Source organism: Danio rerio, chromosome 19, assembly GCF_049306965.1.
Source record: "Danio rerio strain Tuebingen ecotype United States chromosome 19, GRCz12tu, whole genome shotgun sequence".
Lineage (NCBI taxonomy): Eukaryota > Metazoa > Chordata > Actinopteri > Cypriniformes > Danionidae > Danio > Danio rerio.
In genome coordinates, this window is record NC_133194.1 from 6,468,333 (window position 1) to 6,487,465 (window position 19,133).

Genomic DNA, 19,133 nt, shown 5'->3' on the forward strand with positions numbered 1-19,133 from the left:
CCTCTTTCTCGGGCCTGCTGAGAAGCTGAAAATATGCGAACGTGTGCAGATGTTTCTATCAGCACGGCTCTGTCAAACCGAGAGGCTTTTGAAGACAAACCTGTGTTTAATTGCCATTTAGCGTGTGCTTTTTCTGCTTAAGCAACTTGATATTCACTAATTGAAAGCAGGGCTTGTTTAGCCCACGATCTTTGCAGTCAGCAAATTGATCTTATTCTTAGTACGTGTTTCTGATCTTGTTGTTGGTTCGTTGTAGCAATAGTATTGCAATGTCATCGAGGAATTCATTAATTAATTCATTCATTTTCTTGTCGGCTTAGTCCCTTTATTAATCTGGGGTTGCCATAGTGGAATTAACCACCAACTTATCCAGCACGTTTTTACACAGAGGATGCCCTTCCAGCCGCAACCCATCTCTGGGAAACATCCACACACACACACACTCATACACTATGGACAATCTAACCTACCCAATTCACCTGTACCGCATGTCTTTGGGCTGTGGGGGAAACCAGAGCACCCAGAGGAAACCCACGCGAAGGTAATGAGAACATTCAAACTCCACAAAGAAATGCCAACTAAGCCGAGGTTCAAACCAGCGACCCAGCGACCTTCTTGCTGTGAGGCGACAGCACTACCTACTGCGCCACTGCCTTGCCGCAATACAATACATTGTATTGCAATGTATTATTTACCATATTAGGTGACCTACTGTGTTATAGGTATGCAATCTGACACAATGACAATAACACAAATCATAAAAATAAAGTTTTTATGATGAAAACGAGCAAACTCCACACAGAAACGCCAACTGAGCCAAGGTTCGAACCAGCGACCCAGCAATTCTTGCTGTGAGGCGACAGCACTACTATAAATTGAATAAATTGAGCCTAGTGTGAACTAGGCTTAAGTGTACTAATTGAATACCGCTAGTGTACCCTTAGTTGACTAGTGGTTGAATCATCACACACATGCAGACACGTGCTGTTCTCTCGATGACAGACTCCAACATACAAATCCATCTTGACAGTGACATATAAACACACAGCTGATCTGCATGTGGCCTGAAGTCAGAGAGCTGACAGAACTGCTGGAGCTGCACTGTTCAGTGTCAAGTGTCCTAAATACAGCAGCTGGCCTGAGGTGTGTGTGAGTGTGTGTGTCACAAACACAGGTAACTATTGTAGCAGCAGAACAATGGAGGCGCTGTAAACAGGTCGTGTCTGATGAAGAAAACACACTGCTATCTCCTCAAAGCATTCATCTTCATCAGAGCTCTTGTCTTCTGGAGGAAGTGAGGGATGCTGGGCAGAAACAGACAGATATATTACACTGACTCGGACAGGCTGAGGCCTTCAGGAGGACAATGGTCAAAAAATAGACACTTCCTGTCTCTTTTAATACTCTTTTCCTTCAGAGCTGACTATTTTAGAGCTTTCCGTTTGCATTTCGCTTCCTACTTTCGCTCACATTCTTCTTTAAGCTACATTTAAACATTATTATTTGTTTATTTTTCAGTTCATTTATTTATTTTGTTGGCTCGAATCAGAGATGTATGGTAACGAAGTAGAACTACTTCACTAATGTATCTGTACTCTACTTTAGGATTGTTTTTTTCTCCTACATCCACTTTTACTTCAGTACATATTATTGATGAGTTTACTCCAATAGATTTTTATGTGCTGCATCGTTACTCGTTACAAGGGGTGTCAAAATAATTGATATCAGTAATAGATCATAACCGGTTATTACGTACTGATATTACGTATCTCTTATGCCCGATGTCGCAGTAGAATACTATGGTGAAGGAGGCAAAGGCGAGTAAATGATGCTCTTACTACAATGAAGGCGGCACAGCATACAAGCTACTATTTCACTACTACTGAGAAATGCTGTAAAACTCCATCTTTACCTCTCTCTCTCTCTCACTTTGGACATTTGACCAGTTGGCGTGTTTGTGAGGTAATTTTTCCGCTCCTCTCGGCTCTTAAAGCGATACTTGTGGATCCAGACACGAGCATGCCTGAGGTGTGAGTTTTGTCTGTGAACAGCGCTTTAATTTATAAAGCCGGTCGCAGCCCTTTCTGTTGAGCAGGTGAAGACAATGACCAATCATAGACCTCGCCTGTCAGCGCTCAAAGCACAAGCGGGAGAATATTCACATTAGTTTATTTGCTATAAATGCTCATGCATGTTCATGTACTTGAGTTTTGTTTGATACATTCAGAAAGAGTGTTTCCTTTGAGCAGGTCAAATTAAGGGTGCAGTTCATATATCTTACTGCTGTATTAAAGAACAAAATTGTATTACAAATAATATAGAAATATATTTAAAGATAAAAAAAAAAATGCTTGTGTTGTGAAGAAAAAATCTAATTATGTATGGAAAGCATTGTCAGTGCACCGAGATGCACAGAGATATCGAATTGAATCAAATCGATGGCATGATAATCATAACCGAACCAAACCGTGAGACCAGTGTAGATTCACACCCCTACTCCTTACAATTATAGACCTGCGTGACCAGCGTTTTTCGGTAGAATGTTTACAACTTACATCGTTTACAACCGGTAATTTGCGATCGAAAATGGGTTTCAATAGCGTTTTGAGTGGATTACAGAGTGTTTTTGTGACACACAACTTTGAAAGGTAGGTGTTAAAGCTGTTATAATCTGTCAGATCTGTGGTTCAAGCGCGAGAGAAAAACAGTATCGTAAGCCATGTTTCTTTTACATATTTTTTTATTCTTTTATAATAAAAGATATTTAAAATAAACAAAACAATATGATGTCTTTTGATTGCTTTCTTTAATAACTACAATACACAATACTTTTACTTTCAGTAGTACATTTTGAAATAAACTACTTACGATATTTAAGTACAAAAAATGTTGAATACTTTAGTACTTCCACTTCAGTATGGTGCTTAAAGAGCACTTCTACTTCTACTCAAGTCACTTTTTTGATAGAGCACTTGTACTTTTACTTTAGTCTGGGTTTCTAGTACTTGATACATCTCTTGTTAAAATACTGTACATACACAGACATTTCATATTTAGTAGAAATGCAGTCGTGCAGTTTGGAGCAAGCTGAGAGTGAGTAAATGATGACTTAATTGACAAACCGTTCCTATAAAGTCCTTTTGACACAGAATACTGTGAGCTTTGAGTATTTTTAGTGACTACAAGGATGGCAGAGCTGGAGATGAAAATTACACCTGACTGCTTTCATCTCAAAAATGAGACGTCGCGTACGCTATAGTTTGAAACTCATGAATATGAGCTGAAAAATACTCCCAACTCGCACAAAGCCATGGTAATGGGAACGTGGTGACATTTGATTTCTGAAGGCTCCCGGCCAGGCCCAAACTTTTAATTTAGACCTGAGTGATGGCGATCTTGTGAATATGCATATAGAGTGACTTTACAGGCATGTCTCTGTCGAAAGCAAATTTGCTGCATGTCTAATGAAAATAATCAGCAAACGTGGCTCTACAGTCATTTATTAGTGACAGCAGAGTAATTTCAGTGTCATTTGCGCGAGAGCTGATTTCATTAAAAATGACGTTGATCAGACAAATTCTTGACGTCTGGAATCTGGAAGAAAAAGTATGCAGTCTTAAAGGTGAAGTGTGTGATCTTTGTGCCACGAGCAGCAGCTAATGGAAAAGCAAAAATACTGGTTTGTTCATCATGTTAAAGTAATGGCATTCTCCCGTCTCAAACATGCAGTAATATACAGTTGAAGTCAAAATGACTAGCCCACTTGTGAGTTTTTTTTCTCTTTCAAATTTTTCCTAAATAATATTTAACAGAGCAAGACATTTTTCACAGTATTTCCTATAATATTTTTTCTTCTGAAGAAAGTCTTATTTGTTTTATTTCGGCTAGAGTAAAAGCAATTTTTTAATTTTTTAAAAATCATTTTAAAGGGCCCTTAAACCCCCCACTTTCGGTTCAAGTCTACCTCAAAATTTTGTGGAGAATTTTGTGGAGCTCCGCAAGCAAAGGGCAGGAGTGAGCGTGGCCTGCATGGGAGAAGGAGGGAAGCGAACTGTTGTCAGTTAGCTCACTAAATGAGACACAAACCGTGAAGGGACGCATGATTTCATAGTTTACAAAGTTAAAATGCAAAGAAATAAACAGTGATTTAATGCCCTTCTACATTTATTATTCATAATTTCATATACAGATAACCACAATTTATATCAACATAAAGATAATCGAGTTCATATAAACACTATAAATGAGGACTTTTCCCTCAATCCCCAGGTCTGATTGGCGACTCAACTGAGATCAGTTCATTTAGACATTTTCAAGAGTCACAAACTTGTTTGAAGAATCAAATTAGCCAGAGATCAGTTAACAAGATTAAAAGATCCAGGATCTACAAACAACAGACCCCAGAACACCTATGAGTCTACAAAGTCGCGCAAATGGATTTGCTATTTAAACAACACAGTGCAAAACGTGAAAATTACAGTTGCGCTGGTCTGAAAATAGCAACAAATTGCGGCAAACATGTCTTGCGCTTTATTGCGCCAGGTGTGTGATAGGGTCTTTTTTTAGTAATGTGTTGAAAAAATGTTCTTTCTATTAAACAGAAATTGGGAAAAATATTCAGGAGGGCTAATAATATTGACTTCAACTGTAAAATATAAAATATATAATGCTATAAATCTTCTTCTGATCAAATTTCTAAGCCAGCATTTATGCGTTTTGCCTTTATTACTATGACAATACCAGTCTGATCTCACAAGAAAACGTGAGTATTTTACGTTTTGCCAGTTTAGTGGCTAATTCGTACAATTCGTACAAGTTCAGTTGTATGAAAATTGTACGATTTTAAAAAGGAGGCGTGGCCCCTAATCACACCCCTAAACCCAACCGTCATTCTGGGATGAGCAAGTCGTACTAAATTGTACGAATTAGATCGTACGAATTAGCCACTAAATCAAAAAGTTACGAATTGCCATGAGATTGTGTTGGACAATACACACTGCATCAAAGGTAATTTCCCTCCCAAAAAAAATAAAAGGAAATGGTAACTGGCACTTTAAACATGGTAATTTGATGGAATATAAAGAAGACACAATACACACACTTCCTCTTAAGCCTTGTTTAACCCAGAAACTTTTTTAATTAATCGGCGCATACATAATTAATGGCTCTTTAATGCCTACTAGGCTAGACTGCTCATTTTTTGTACATCTTTCTCTCTTGTAATCAGTTGTAATGTGTTTTTCCGGCTGCTGGAGTGTTGCGTTTGACCAGGTTTGACCAGCCTGCGTGTGTGTTTTGCGTGTTAAATGTCTAGCTTTAACGTTGATGTGATTAATGAGTGTGGAAAATGCAGGGCACGTGGTGTCATAACAACAGTTAGCAAATCCCCATATGCTTTATGGACATGAGGGACAGCGGCGAACTGTACTCAATGTTTTATAAAGAAGCCCAAGATGAGAAAAGGGCAAGAGCGAGACAGAGCGGTGAATACTAAACAGAGACTCGCTTTTAAGCTGGCTCCCATTTAAATTGAAAAAGAGGGAAACAAAAAAAAAGAAGGAAAAATAAGATCTTGTAAGATGTGCTGCCATAAGGAAGTAATTCAAAGAGATAAAATGGATTAGTCACTGCTTTTATAAAAGAAATGGTGTCTTTTCTTGTTTCGCTGTTTGATGATATGCTCTTGCAAGTGTGTGTTTTTTTCGTTCTCATTAAAATTCAGCTCTTTTGTCTTCGTTTCTGCATCGCTAACATGAGAGAGCGTCTGCTTTTAGTTCTGAATGTTTCTGAGTGAGGAGGTATTGATGATCAGAAATACAAATTTGCATTCTCTTTGTTGTTTCTTAAAGGTCAAGAAAAAAATTGTTTAAAATCAGACCTGTGACTGCTGCAACTTTTTGCAGTCTAATCTAATTCTATAAGGCAATGTTTACGCATGATAGGTCATGTTGTTAAGGGGGTGAAGCGAGGGGTGTCATCCAATTTATGCTTTCAAAGTTATTCACAGTGTTAAAGAGTTGGATTTTCATACAAATAATAGATTAAGTACTAAAAAACGATTTACACATATGACAGAGTATTTCTAAAAGGTGACCGTACAAAGGAAGTTCACCTGATTCAGCATGTAGAATCACTATCGCTTACTGTGTGTAAACACAACAGAGGTGAGGTTCCAAATGCAGCTTTATTTTGGGATAGTCGTACAGGTCAAAACAGGAACAGAAAAGCACATGAAGGTAACCCATAGAGTAATCGTTATAAACAGGCGAACTATAGGAATGGCGTTTCGAAACAGTGTCGAGATCCCGAAGTGCAAGTGTTTCGAAACACTGCACTGAAACATGATCCGATACACCCAAGTCACGTGACTAAAGCGATTCGAAACACTCAGGTCATGTGACTCAAGTTATTCAAAACAACAAGGTCTCATGACTAAAGCAATTTGAAATACCCAGGTCACGTGACTGAAGCGATTCAAAACACCAAGGTCACGTGACAAAGGGGATTTGAAATACCCAAGTCACATGACTGAAGTGATTAGAAACACCTAGGTCACCTGCTTGAAGTGATTAGAAACACCAAGGTCATGTGACTAAAGCATTTCGAAACACTCAGGTCACGGGACTAAAGCGATTTGAAAACACTCAAGTCACGTGACTAAAGTGGTTCAAAAAAACCAGTTCACATGACTAAAGCGATTCGAAAACACTCAAGTTAGTGACTAAAGTGTTTCAAAACACCTAGGTCACGTGAAGGAAGTGATTCGAAACACCCAGGTCACGTGACTAAAGCAATTCAAAACATTCAAGTCACGTGACTAAAGCAATTCGAAACACCCAGGTCATGTGAATTAAGTTATTTGAAACACCCAGGTCACGTGACTAAATCGATTCGAAACATTCAAGTCACGTGACTAAAGTGTTTTGAAACACCCAGGTCATGTGACTGGAGCGATTCGAAACATCCAGGTCATGTGACTAAAGTGATTTAAAACACCTAGGTCACATGACTGAAGTAATTCAAAACACCCAGGTCATGTGACTAAATCAATTCGAAACACCCAGATCACGTGACTTAAGTGATTTGAAACACCCAGGAGTAGATTTGTCACCACCCTGGCTGTCTTTTAGTTGATTGCTTCAAATATTTGCAAACTATATGGATTATTATATGTATTTGCATGAACAAATTCCTGAAAATGGTTTGTAAACGCTGCTTTGTTTACATTTTGTATGTGTGCAGCACTACTTATGGTTTGTCTCTGTGGCATGACAATACTGACTAATACTGCCACCTGCAGGTGTGGAGAGAAACATTCTCTCACATAGTCACAGAGCACACTTTCTTATTTCAGTCTGCTGTCATCCGTTTGGTGTGTTCACGCACAACTTTTTAGTCCGGACAGGACCAGAACTACAGCCACTTTTCATCACCATAGTTTTTTGACGTTAGATTAGCTTGGCAGACAGGCTTATCATACTTCTGGATTTGTTTGGACATGGCTCTAGTTTGACATCATTAAAGGTTGAACTCCTTAGATGGCCACTTCTCATGATAGAGCTCTGGATGGAATCGCAAAGCTGTTTTCCCTAATAAACAATTAAGAAAAGACTATATATGCAGTACTATATTTGTTGATTTTTTATTTATTACACTATTTATTAAAAAGCTTTACACATGCAATCATTATCATCAAAGCTATTTTCAGTTTTAGCAGCAATTATAACAATATAACAATTATAAGCTTAACAAAAAATGCAGGATAAATTAAATAAATATTTTAATTTTATTTATAATTTTATAATAATAATAACATTATCAATCAGTCACAGTTATGTTCAGTGTTATTAATGCACAATCTGCATTTATAATAAATATTGTAATTGACTACATTTTTTATTTGAAATAATATTACATCAAAGATTATATTTAAATTAAAAAGCTTTTTATGATTAATCTTTTCAGTTTAATTACCATTATTAGAGTCATTTAATTAAAGTATTTATGGCTTAATTTCTTTTCCATTCGATTTGTAATGTTTTTATATTCATATTAATGCATATATTTATCATCACTATACATTTTAATGCAGATTTATTATTGTGATTATTGTCGTTAACTATATGCGAGAACTATTATTAAAAAAAACTGAAAATAAATCAATTAATAAATATCAATAATAGTGATAAAATAGTTATAGTATTATAATAATAATAAAATAATAAAAAAGTTGCAGTACAAAGACTTGATTTCACTACATGCTTTTAAAAAGACTATAAAAGATTTAGAAGTTGAAACACAGGTTTGTAGATGTTTTGAATAGTTTGTCAGTGTGAATCATGTTAACTGTAAATAGTTTTTTATTTGTTGTCTGTTGGACTCATGCGACTTGTGGATTGCCTAATCTTGGCCAGGATGCTCTTGTAAAAGAGATTTTTAATCTCAATGTGTCCTTCCTGGTAAAATAAAGTATAAAATAATAATAATAATAATAATAATATTAATAATAATAATAATGATAATAATAATAATTGTTGTTGTTGTTATTATTTATTATTATTATTATTATTATTATTATTATTATTGTTGTTGTTGTTGTTATTATTATTATTATTATTAGTAGTAGTAGTAGTAGTAGTAGTAGTAGTAGTATTATTAGTATTAGTATTAGTATTATCTAATTTGATCCCTCATTTTTTATATCTTGGTTTCTAATACTTGATATTTCGATCTGCTGGTATTTCTCGTAAATTCTCTGTCATTTTTTTTCCTGAACTGAAGTGATCTTGGACGTCTTGGTTCATGGCCGTTTTTTTGCTGCTGAAGTGGTTTGGGATGATGGTGTCATCTTTATCCATCATATCCTTATATTGGCCTCACCTTCAGCCATTTCCCTGCTCATAGTCTGTTATTTATAGTCACAAACAAAAGCATTAAAGGCACAAACCTGCAGTGAAAGACACTCGTGAGACTCTTTAGTCCTTGAAATTTTGAACTGTAAATTCCTGCGTTTTCCTTTTTTTTTTCTTCTTCATCGACTTAACCTGCGATCTACAAACAGAGCGTTGAAAATCCACTTTGGGGAAGCTCCTGTGATTTGTGCAATGGTTCTATGCAGTAGTTTTATAAATAGCAATGCCTGCTCACTATTTTTTAAAGTCCCAGTGGTGCTTTTCTCTCTAAACTGGTGCATGCTGTCACTTCACATTGCAGATCACTGCATCCAAACTGCATCTGCACTGTCTCAAACTCTGCTCTCTCTCTCTGTTTCCTCACAGCTTGATTGAGGCCTGACAGTGGTGATGTCACTGCAAAGTAAGTTGAATCAGCTAAGGATAATTATTTTCATACTAATAGTGTGTCTTTCACTGACTTTTTTTGATGTTGTACAGGTCATCTGTGCAGTCCTATGTAGATAGATGTAGAAGCCTGAGGCCACCTGTTATACATTAGGCATTTAATTTAAATTAATATTATTGTTACATAATATAATAAATACAAAGTTAATTAGTCAGCAGCAAATGTTTTTATTTTAATGGAATTATGTGTATTTTAAGTGTAAATCACATCTAAATGACTATAAATGAAATCAATAATTGTTTTTAACACCTTAGAAATAATATAAAACAAATTATTATAAAATACTATATATAAAGCAATATCACAAGGGTAGCAGTGCAATATCGTGTCCCACCAGTGATGATATACAGCCATATTGCACTGCTATGAGTGTGATATTGCGTTTATACAACAGTTCGACTGCATAATCATGTGAATAAAAACAAACATGGAGAGTCTCAAAGACACTTTTTTGGAGGAACTACTTTTTTCCACCAATCATTCACATCTGCAGCTGATGCCAGAACAGCAGAAGACGTTGCCAGTTCACCCACGTCACTTTAGAGCTAGTATTTGAATGATTCTCTAGCGTAATGTCTAAATTGATGAAAAAACAAGTGATTTTGCTCACATATTAAGATTATAAGGCTGAACGGCATGAAATGCCATCAGTCCAGAGCAGGGGTGCTCAACCCTGTTCCTGGAGATCTACCTTCCTGCAGATTTCAGTTGCTACCCATTTCAAACACAACTGCCTGTAATTATCAAGTGCTGTTCAGGTCCTAATTAATTGGTTCAGGTGTGTTTGATCAGGGTGAGAGCTGTGTTTTGCAGGAAGGTAGATCTTCAGGAACAGGTTTGAGCAGCCCTGGTCTAGAGATTTCCCAGTATTTCTCTATTGCAATCGAGATATTACAGTAATTAACCCCAAAAAAACGAAAGCAACGTAATCACTAATAGATTACTGTTGTGTTTGTGATAAGGAAAAACGCTAAACACATGCAGGCATTTCTTCTTTACACTTCTATACAGCTTAAAGTGACATTCAAAGGCTAGGTTGTTTAGGTTAACTAGGCAGGTTAGGGTAATTAGGCAAGTTATTGTATAATTATTTTTTGTTCTGTAGACTATCAAGAAAAATATAGCTTAAAAAGGCTAATAATTTGGATCTTAAAATGGTGTTTAAAAAATTAAAAACTGCTTTTATTCTAGCTGAAATAAAACAAGTAAGACTTAATAAATAAGAAAAAATATTATCAGACATACTGTGAAACTTTCCTTGCTCTGTTACACATCATTTGGGAAATATAAAAAAAATTCAAAGGGGGGCTAATAATTCTGACTTCAACTGTATGTAAAGATACGTATAATGATTAATCTCATCATTGTTCTCGATCACCATTAATCTCATAATGATTAATCCATAATGTCATCAACCCTGCTCCTGGAGAGTTTTGCCTACCTGCAGAATTCAGCTCCAACACTGATCAAACACACCTGAACCAGTTAATTAGGACCTGAAGCAGCACTTGATAATTACATACAGGTGTGTTTGATCAGGATTACAACTGAAATCTGCATGAAGGCAGAGCTCTCCAGGAGCAGGGTTGGTGATCCTTGATCTAAACTAATCTAATCTCATCAATCTCAACTACAAATATACACACACATTAAATATGTTTTTGTATTATTAATCTAAATTATAATGTGACTATATGTAACATTATATATAGTATTGCACTGTAGCATTGTAACGTTATATATAGCACTGACCTATACCAAATATATGCAGAAACAATTCAAATGTTTCAATTGCAGTAATACAAGAGCATACATCTGCTGACATCGAGTGCTTGTACCAGCATTGACTGCTGTTTTCTCCATCAGTGAGTGAGGCTGATGGAGCAGTGAAGGTGGAGGAGTGGCAGCAGAGCTTCTACACCGCAGACTCAGGCATTCAGTCTGGAGCCACGACCATCAGGGATGAGGACGAGTCTGAGAGCAGGAAGTACAGCGCTGGAGAGAGCAGCGCAGGTGACAGGGGCACTAAACTAAACGCACTTACACTTCAGTCTGCACTAGGAGTGCCACCATTACTAAAAACATGACGATTCATTGTCTAAGAAATAATTGGAATTGATAATTTTCTGGGGCTATTACATGGCCACATATAGTATGTAAAATAAAGTCCGCTTGAAATCCCAATTTACTATGTTTATTTTGCTAGTTCACATTGTTAATCTTAAATGTTTTTGAAGTGTTTGAAATGTCTTAAGGGGGCAGGACATGTCAGATTCTAGAGAGCATTTGATTGGTCAAGATTTCATGAGAAACCTAAGTTCGATTGTCCCCCATTGCTACCATCTCGGCTGGTTTGTGTTTACACCATATTTTTTTTCTGAACCCCGGTACGCTTGCGTCATGCTTGGTGAAAGTCATGTCAGAGCAAGGCGCCAAAATGGAAAGACGAATGCACATCACGTTTGTTCAGCTTTTACTGAGTCTTTTGGCTTTGGTAACACACAGAGAGCCGCTTGCGTCTGTGAACGTTATGCAAACTAAAGTTTGTTGTACAGTTGGCGGTTTACTTCCATTATTTTAGTGTTTCTCAACCACGTTCCTGGAGGACCACCAACACTGCATGTTTTGATGTCTCCTTTGTCTATCACAGTCATTATAAGTCTTTCAGTCTCTGCTAATGAGCTGATGATCTGAATCAGGTGTGTTTGGTTAAGGGGACATGGAAAATGTGCAGAGCTAGTGCAACGTGTTTTATAAAACTTATCCTTCCGACATTGAATTCTGATTTGATCTGAAGGATGTGAACTGTAAATGAAAAATTACAACTGTGCTGATGTTTTGCAGTAAATATTATTTACACTGCACTTATTTTTACGTTATTACTGACAGTTTTTACAGTATTACTGGCAATTTTTTTACAGTATTACTGGCGATATGTACAGTATTACTGACATTTTTTTACAGTATTACTGGCAATTTTTACAGTATTACTGTCAATATTTACAGTATTACTGGTAATCTTTACAGTATTTCTGGCAATTTTTACAGTATTACTGGCATTTTTTACAGTATTATTGGTAATCTTTACAGTATTTCTGGCATTTTTACAGTACTACTGGAAATATTTACAGTAGTACTGGAAACTTTTACCGTATTACTGGCAATTTTTACAGTAGTACTGGAAATCTTTACAGTATTTCTGGCAATTTTTACAGTATTACTGGCATTTTTTTACAGTATTACTGACAATTTTTTTACAGTTTTACTGGCAATTTTTACAGTATTACTTGATATCTTTACAGTATTACTGGCAATTTTTACAGTTTTACTGGCATTTTTTACAGTATTACTGGCAATTTTTACAGTATTACTAGAAATTTTTACAGTTTTACTGGCATTTTTTACAGTATAATTGGAAATCTTTACAGTATTACTGGCAATTTTTACAGTTTTACTGGCATTTTGTACAGTATAACTGGAAATCTTTATAGTATTACTGGCAATTTTTACAGTTTTACTGGCATTTTTTACAACATCACTGGCAATTTTTACAGTATTACTGGCAATTTTTTACAGTACTACTGGAAATCTTTACAGTATTACTGCAAATTTTTACAGTATTACTGGCATTTTTTTTACAGTATTACTGGCAATATTTACAGTTTTACAGGCAATTTTTGCAGTATTACTGGCAGTTTTTACAGTATTACTGGCAGTTGTTACAGTATTACTAGCAATTTTTACTGTATTGCGGTAGAATTTGGAAGTGCACTGTAAATAAACTCGGGGGAACTTGGTGAATGCGCATCTGAGTTCATAAGACATCATTCACACTAGCAAAGCTCACCATACTTCGTCAAATAAACCTATGCGCAGACCAAAAGTGCTAATGTGAAAGCACCTTAAGTTGTCTCAAAAATTCTTAAGACTTGTGTTGTTTCAACTCATTTTAAATAAGTAGTCTGAACAAGTAGCAAAAGTCATTTCATTGAGTGTATTACTAAAAACTACAATACGGTCTTTCATTAAAACCTTACGCCAAGCCTTTTTTCTCTGTCTGCTTAAAATAAAACTTTGCAATGTTATGATTCATCCCACAGCTGGTTAGGTTGTATAATGATGTTCTCCGTATTGCAGAAAAATACGCTACTAAAAGAGCAAGCGGTCACTAATGAGCTCTATTAGAGGTGTGTGTTAAAAAAAGTGTATTGTCTCTATAAGGATATGCATTAATGACTCAGAGAATCCGGTTGCTTGATTAGTAAAAGACGGATGTTTAATAAAAATAAAGCTGTGTTTTTTCCTCATTATTATTATTAGGAGTTGTCATGGTGCGTGTTCTCCATATCTGGGGATATTAAAATAGATTCCTCACCATGGCAGCATATGTGCTGGTGCGGGTTTGGACGAAGAAAGCTGCAAATTTATTGTCCGCCCAGAGCCAGTGACATTTAGAAACTCATCCAAACACTCAGTGCAGCAGGTTCACTTTTTACAGCAAGAGCGTTATTGCTATCACAACAGACCCTCTGAAGACCTCCGTTCCATGCTTCCAGCATTGACTGCACTTTATTTAGAGCGTCACCACCGTTGCGAAATCCCATCATGCCCTGCTCTGCTTCTCTGTTCTGTTATTAAATGCGCCCTGAACCACATCTCTGTGAAATATAGCATGACGTGATGGATTATTAAAAATGATGGCGTTTTATAAAACGTATCCTGCCGACATTGAATTCTGATTGGATGAGTCCTAGTCGAGGTCTTATAGGCTGTAAAGTAGCTGATCTCACCTGCAATGGCATGGTCATTTATATTAATGTCTACACACACTGTAAAAAATGCTGTAAAATTTACAGTATTACTGGTAATTAAGTGTTGGTGGCACAGTGGGTGACACGATTGCCTTACAGCAAGAAGGCCGCTGGTTCGAGCCCTGGCTGGGTCAGTTGGCATTTCTGTGTGGAGTTTGCATGTTCTCCCTGTGTTCATGTGGGTTTCCTCCGGGTGCTCCGGTTTCCCCCACAATCCTAACACATGCGCTATAGGTGTTTTGGGTAAGCTTAATTGTTCATAGTGTATGTGCGCGAATGAGAGTGTTTGGGTGTTTCCCAGTGATAGGTTGCGGCCTGAAGGGCATCCGCTGCGTAAAACTTATACTGGATAAGTTGGAGGTTCATTTTGCTGTGGCGACCCCTGATTAATAAAGGGACTAAGCCGAAAATTAATTAATGTATTAATCATAATTAAGAATGTCAGTATTACTGTAAAATTTACAAGCGCACTGTAAATTAACACTTATAATTGTGCCGAACTTTTACAGTACTTATTAATTTACACTGCACTTGGAATTTTGAACATTATTACTGGCAATTTTACTGTATTACTGTACAAATTTACAAGCGCAATGTAAATTAACAATTACAATTGTGCTGAAGTATTACAGTAATATATAATTTACTCTGTGCTTGTAAATTTTACTGTATTACTGGCAATGCTTACAGTATTACTGGGAATATTTTAAAGTATTACTGGAAATTTTACTGTATTACTGGCAATTTTTATAGTATTACTGGGAATATTTTAAAGTACTACTGGCATTTTTTACAACATTACTGGCAATTTTTAATGTGTTACTCTAAAATTTACAAGTGCACTGTAAAATAACAATTACAATTATGCTGACGTTTTACAGCAATTGTTCATTTACACTGTGCTTGTAAATTTTACAGTATTACTGGCAATTTTTACAATATTACTGGCAATTTTTATTTTACTGGTAATTTTTTTTACTGTAGTACTGGCAATTTTACTGTATTACTGGCAATTTTTTTACAGCATTACAGGCAATTTGCACAGTATTACTGGTACTTTTTACAGTATTACTAGGATTTTATTTTACATCATTGCTGACTATTTTTACAATATTACTGGAATTTTTGACAGTATTACTGGCAATTTTTACAATATCACTGGCAATTGTTTCAGTAAAAATTTACAGGCAACTATAGTTTTACAGCACTTTTGTAAAAGGTTCATTTACAGCGCACTTGTAAATTTTACAGTTTTACTGTAATTTATCCAAAATTGCCAGTAATACTGTAAATTTTACAGCAATTTTGCAGTGTATCTGTAAAGTCACAATTAATTATGTTAACTCAATATAATGATGCGCTATAATATTAAGAATAATAATAATAATATTACTGACAACAATGATAAATAATAATAGTAGCAGTATGTTTATTAACTTATTTAATACTAACAAGATAATGTATAGCTGTTACTAAAATCATATCTATTTACTTTTTTATGTGTAATGCTGTCTTTTATGTTTTTTGCTTATATTTTTTGACTGTCTTTTGTCCTAATTTTATTACTTCTGATCTATTTTGTACGCCATATTTGCCAACGTTATTGTTTTTAATTGCTCTCTATAAATAAATAGAAATTATTTAATTTTGTTCATTTAAAATAGTGTGTATTTAATAATGGTAATAACAATAATAAGAATAGTTAATATTAGTAATTGACTAATAATATATTGCCATTATTGCTGCTGAGCCACAGAATTATTCTTTTTGGGACTCAAAATATAGAAAATTTTAGGATGTTTATTTTTAAAACGAATGTATTGAACATGCTGTCTTTTTAGTTGTCAGCCATGTTTTTATAAAATCAACAGCTCTGTTTAAACCTTTCAGACATTATATGAAAAAACTTCCCAACAGTGTAAAATCACAGTAATCAGCGTGAGTGTTTTGTTTATCAAGGCTCTTTTCCTATGTGTGTGCGTTCAGATATGGAGGCTCAGTTCAGTCTGACTCGAGCTCAGCGAGTGCGTGCTGCAATGTTCCCCGAGACCCTGGTGGAGGGAGAGACGGTTCTCACACCGCAGAGCAACCCAGACCAGCCCACTAATGTGCAGAGACTGGCGGAGCCCTCACAGCTGCTGAAGACTGCTATTGTCCACCTCATCAACTACCAGGATGATGCAGAGCTGGCCACACGAGCAGTGCCAGAGCTCACTAAACTACTGGCTGATGATGACCAGGTGCAAATCTGTCTGTCTGTCTGTCTGTCTGTCTGTCTGTCTGTCTGTCTGTCTGTCTGTCTGTCTATCTATCTATCTATCTATCTATCTATCTATCTATCTATCTATCTATCTATCTGTCTGTCTGTCTGTCTGTCTGTCTGTCTGTCTGTCTGTCTTTCTGTCTGTCCGTCCGTCCGTCCGTCATTCTATCTATCTATCTATCTATCTATCTATCTATCTATCTATCTATCTATCTATCTATCTATCTATCTATCTATCTATCTATCTATCTATCTATCTGTCTGTCTGTCTGTCTGTCTGTCTGTCTGTCTGTCTGTCTGTCTGTCTGTCTGTCTGTCTGTCTGTCTGTCTATCTATCTATCTTTCTGTCTGTCTGTCTGTCTGTCTGTCTGTCTTTCTGTCTGTATATCTATCTATCTATCTATCTATCTATCTATCTATCTATCTATCTATCTATCTATCTATCTATCTATCTGTCTGTCTGTCTGTCTGTCTGTCTGTCTGTCTGTCTGTCTGTCTGTCTGTCTGTCTGTCTGTCTGTCTGTCTGTCTGTCCGTCCGTCTGTCCGTCCGTCATTCTATCTATCTATCTATCTATCTATCTATCTATCTATCTATCTATCTATCTATCTATCTATCTATCTATCTATCTATCTATCTATCTATCTATCTATCTATCTATCTATCTATCTATCTATCTATCTATCAGTCCATCTACCAATATTTCATTGTTCCATTCATCCATCATTTTGTTATTTTATCCATTTCTACTCATTGTTTTATTATTCTTTTTATTATATGATCCATCCATCTATCCACAAGTTTGTCAATCCATCCATCCATCCATCCATCCATCCATCCATCCATCCAGTTATATCATCTATTCTTCATTATAACCTTCTGTCTCTATGCCATTCCGTTTATCCATCCATCCATTTCCCTCCATCCATCCATCCATCCATCCATCCATCCATCCATCTATCCAACCAACCATTCAACCATCCATCCATCCATCCATCCATCCATCCATCCTGCTATTGTTCTGTCTGTTGTTCTATCGTTGTGTCTATTGTTCTGTTTATATTATTAAACATGTATGTTTGAAGATTGAAAATATTTGAGATTTGTGTCTATGAGCAAAGCTTCGTTCTGTAGTGTAGAGCCTTTTGTAGATAAACTAAACAGAAACAAATATAAAACAGTACAATTTAGCAAAAAGCTGTTATCTTTTGTTCTGTCGAGATTCAACAAGAGTTATTATCTTCCAACTGATCTAGAGTCAAATAATACAAAAGTTTTGACTTTGTAGCTATCATTCTCCGAGAATAAGACGCAGAAAGAAAAAGGGTAATGCAGTGATGTAAGATGGGGAACAATCCCACAGGATTGTCCAGAACTGAGGAGAGAGAAATACAGTTAAAAAAAGGACTGATACGATATGAAGCAAGAAATAACTTTAAAATATGATCACTTTCCCAAGTTGAAGTACTGACTGCCAAGAGCGTGCAACCATTGTAATTATAAAAAACATTTAGAAAGCATATTTCTCATTTTTTCTGCTCATGCCATATGAATAATTTTGCATATTTTAGCATATTTTTACATATTTATACATTCAAATTATTTATTTTTGCAATGTTGTACACAGTGACTTGTTTCATTACTATTTTAGTCAGCAGTTGTGAAATATGGTTGCTTAAGCAAAATCATTTTGTTTGGCTTGCTGGTGTGTTAAACTGCTCAGCGACATCATTGATTTGACGACACTCACACTATCAGGTGAACACTAGAAACTAGCATGAATTCAACTGAATGAACACTTTATTTGTAGGGCTGATTTCTGATTTATATCTTAAGTGAGTCATTTGTAACCTCTCTATTATTATTGAACTCATTTAAATCAACATTATTTTTTCCATCCATCCATCCATCCATCCATCCCTTCTCTCCTCTAAGCATCAATTTGATATTCAATTTATTTACCCATTGATCTATCCATCAGTTTGTCAGCCAGTTATTCTCTTCGTCCATCAGACTATTGTTCTAACCCTTCATTCATCCATGCATCCATCCGTCAGTCTGTCTGCCAGTTGTTCTCTCCATCTGTCCATTGTTCTATCCATTCTTCCCTCAGTCCACCCATCCATCCATCAGCTTATCCTTCTCTCTACCATGCACCAACCATTATTACAATCCAGCCATCCCTATGTCAATTATTCTATCCGACCATTCATCCATCCATCAATTGATCCATCCATCAGTCCATCCATCCCTCAGTCTGTCACCCAGATGTTCTTTCAATCTGTCCATCAGTCTATAGTTCTATTCATTAATCCCTCTCTCCTCTATACACCAATCTCTTACATTCCATTCGTATGTCAATCGTTCTGTCTGTACATCCATTCATCAATCATTTTCTCTATCAGTCCATCCATCCATCATCCGTCAATTGTTTTCTGTATATCTATTCATCCATCTGTCCATCTGTCAATCGTTCTGTTCATCCATCAATCCATCCATCTATCCATCAATCATTCTACCTGTCCATTCATGCATCCATTTATCCATCCATCAGTCCACCCATCCATCCATTAGTTTGTCTGCCAGTTGTTCTCTCCATCTGTCATTCATCCATCTGCCATTCATCCATCCATGCATTCATTCATGCATTCTTCCATCTAGTCATTCATCAATCGGTTTTTTATCCATTCATCTTATCA

At 36.1% G+C, this 19,133-nt stretch overlaps 1 protein-coding gene across 4 annotated transcripts in view; it reads left to right on the forward strand.

Annotated features, from left to right (window-relative positions):
• The window catches only part of jupb (junction plakoglobin b), a 176,738-nt gene that overhangs the window by 107,974 nt on the left and 49,631 nt on the right, over nucleotides 1–19,133 (forward strand). For 3 of the 4 annotated variants that reach the window (XM_073931440.1, XM_002665476.8, XM_021468265.3), the window contains 3 exons: nucleotides 9,279–9,315; nucleotides 11,227–11,373; nucleotides 16,158–16,411. In XM_073931440.1, the coding sequence (XP_073787541.1) occupies nucleotides 9,303–9,315; nucleotides 11,227–11,373; nucleotides 16,158–16,411 (414 nt within the window). In that variant the 5' untranslated portion in view covers nucleotides 9,279–9,302. Of the gene's footprint in view, nucleotides 1–9,213; nucleotides 9,316–11,226; nucleotides 11,374–16,157; nucleotides 16,412–19,133 lie in introns of all 4 variants that reach the window. The other variant, XM_073931441.1, reaches the window with a different exon arrangement.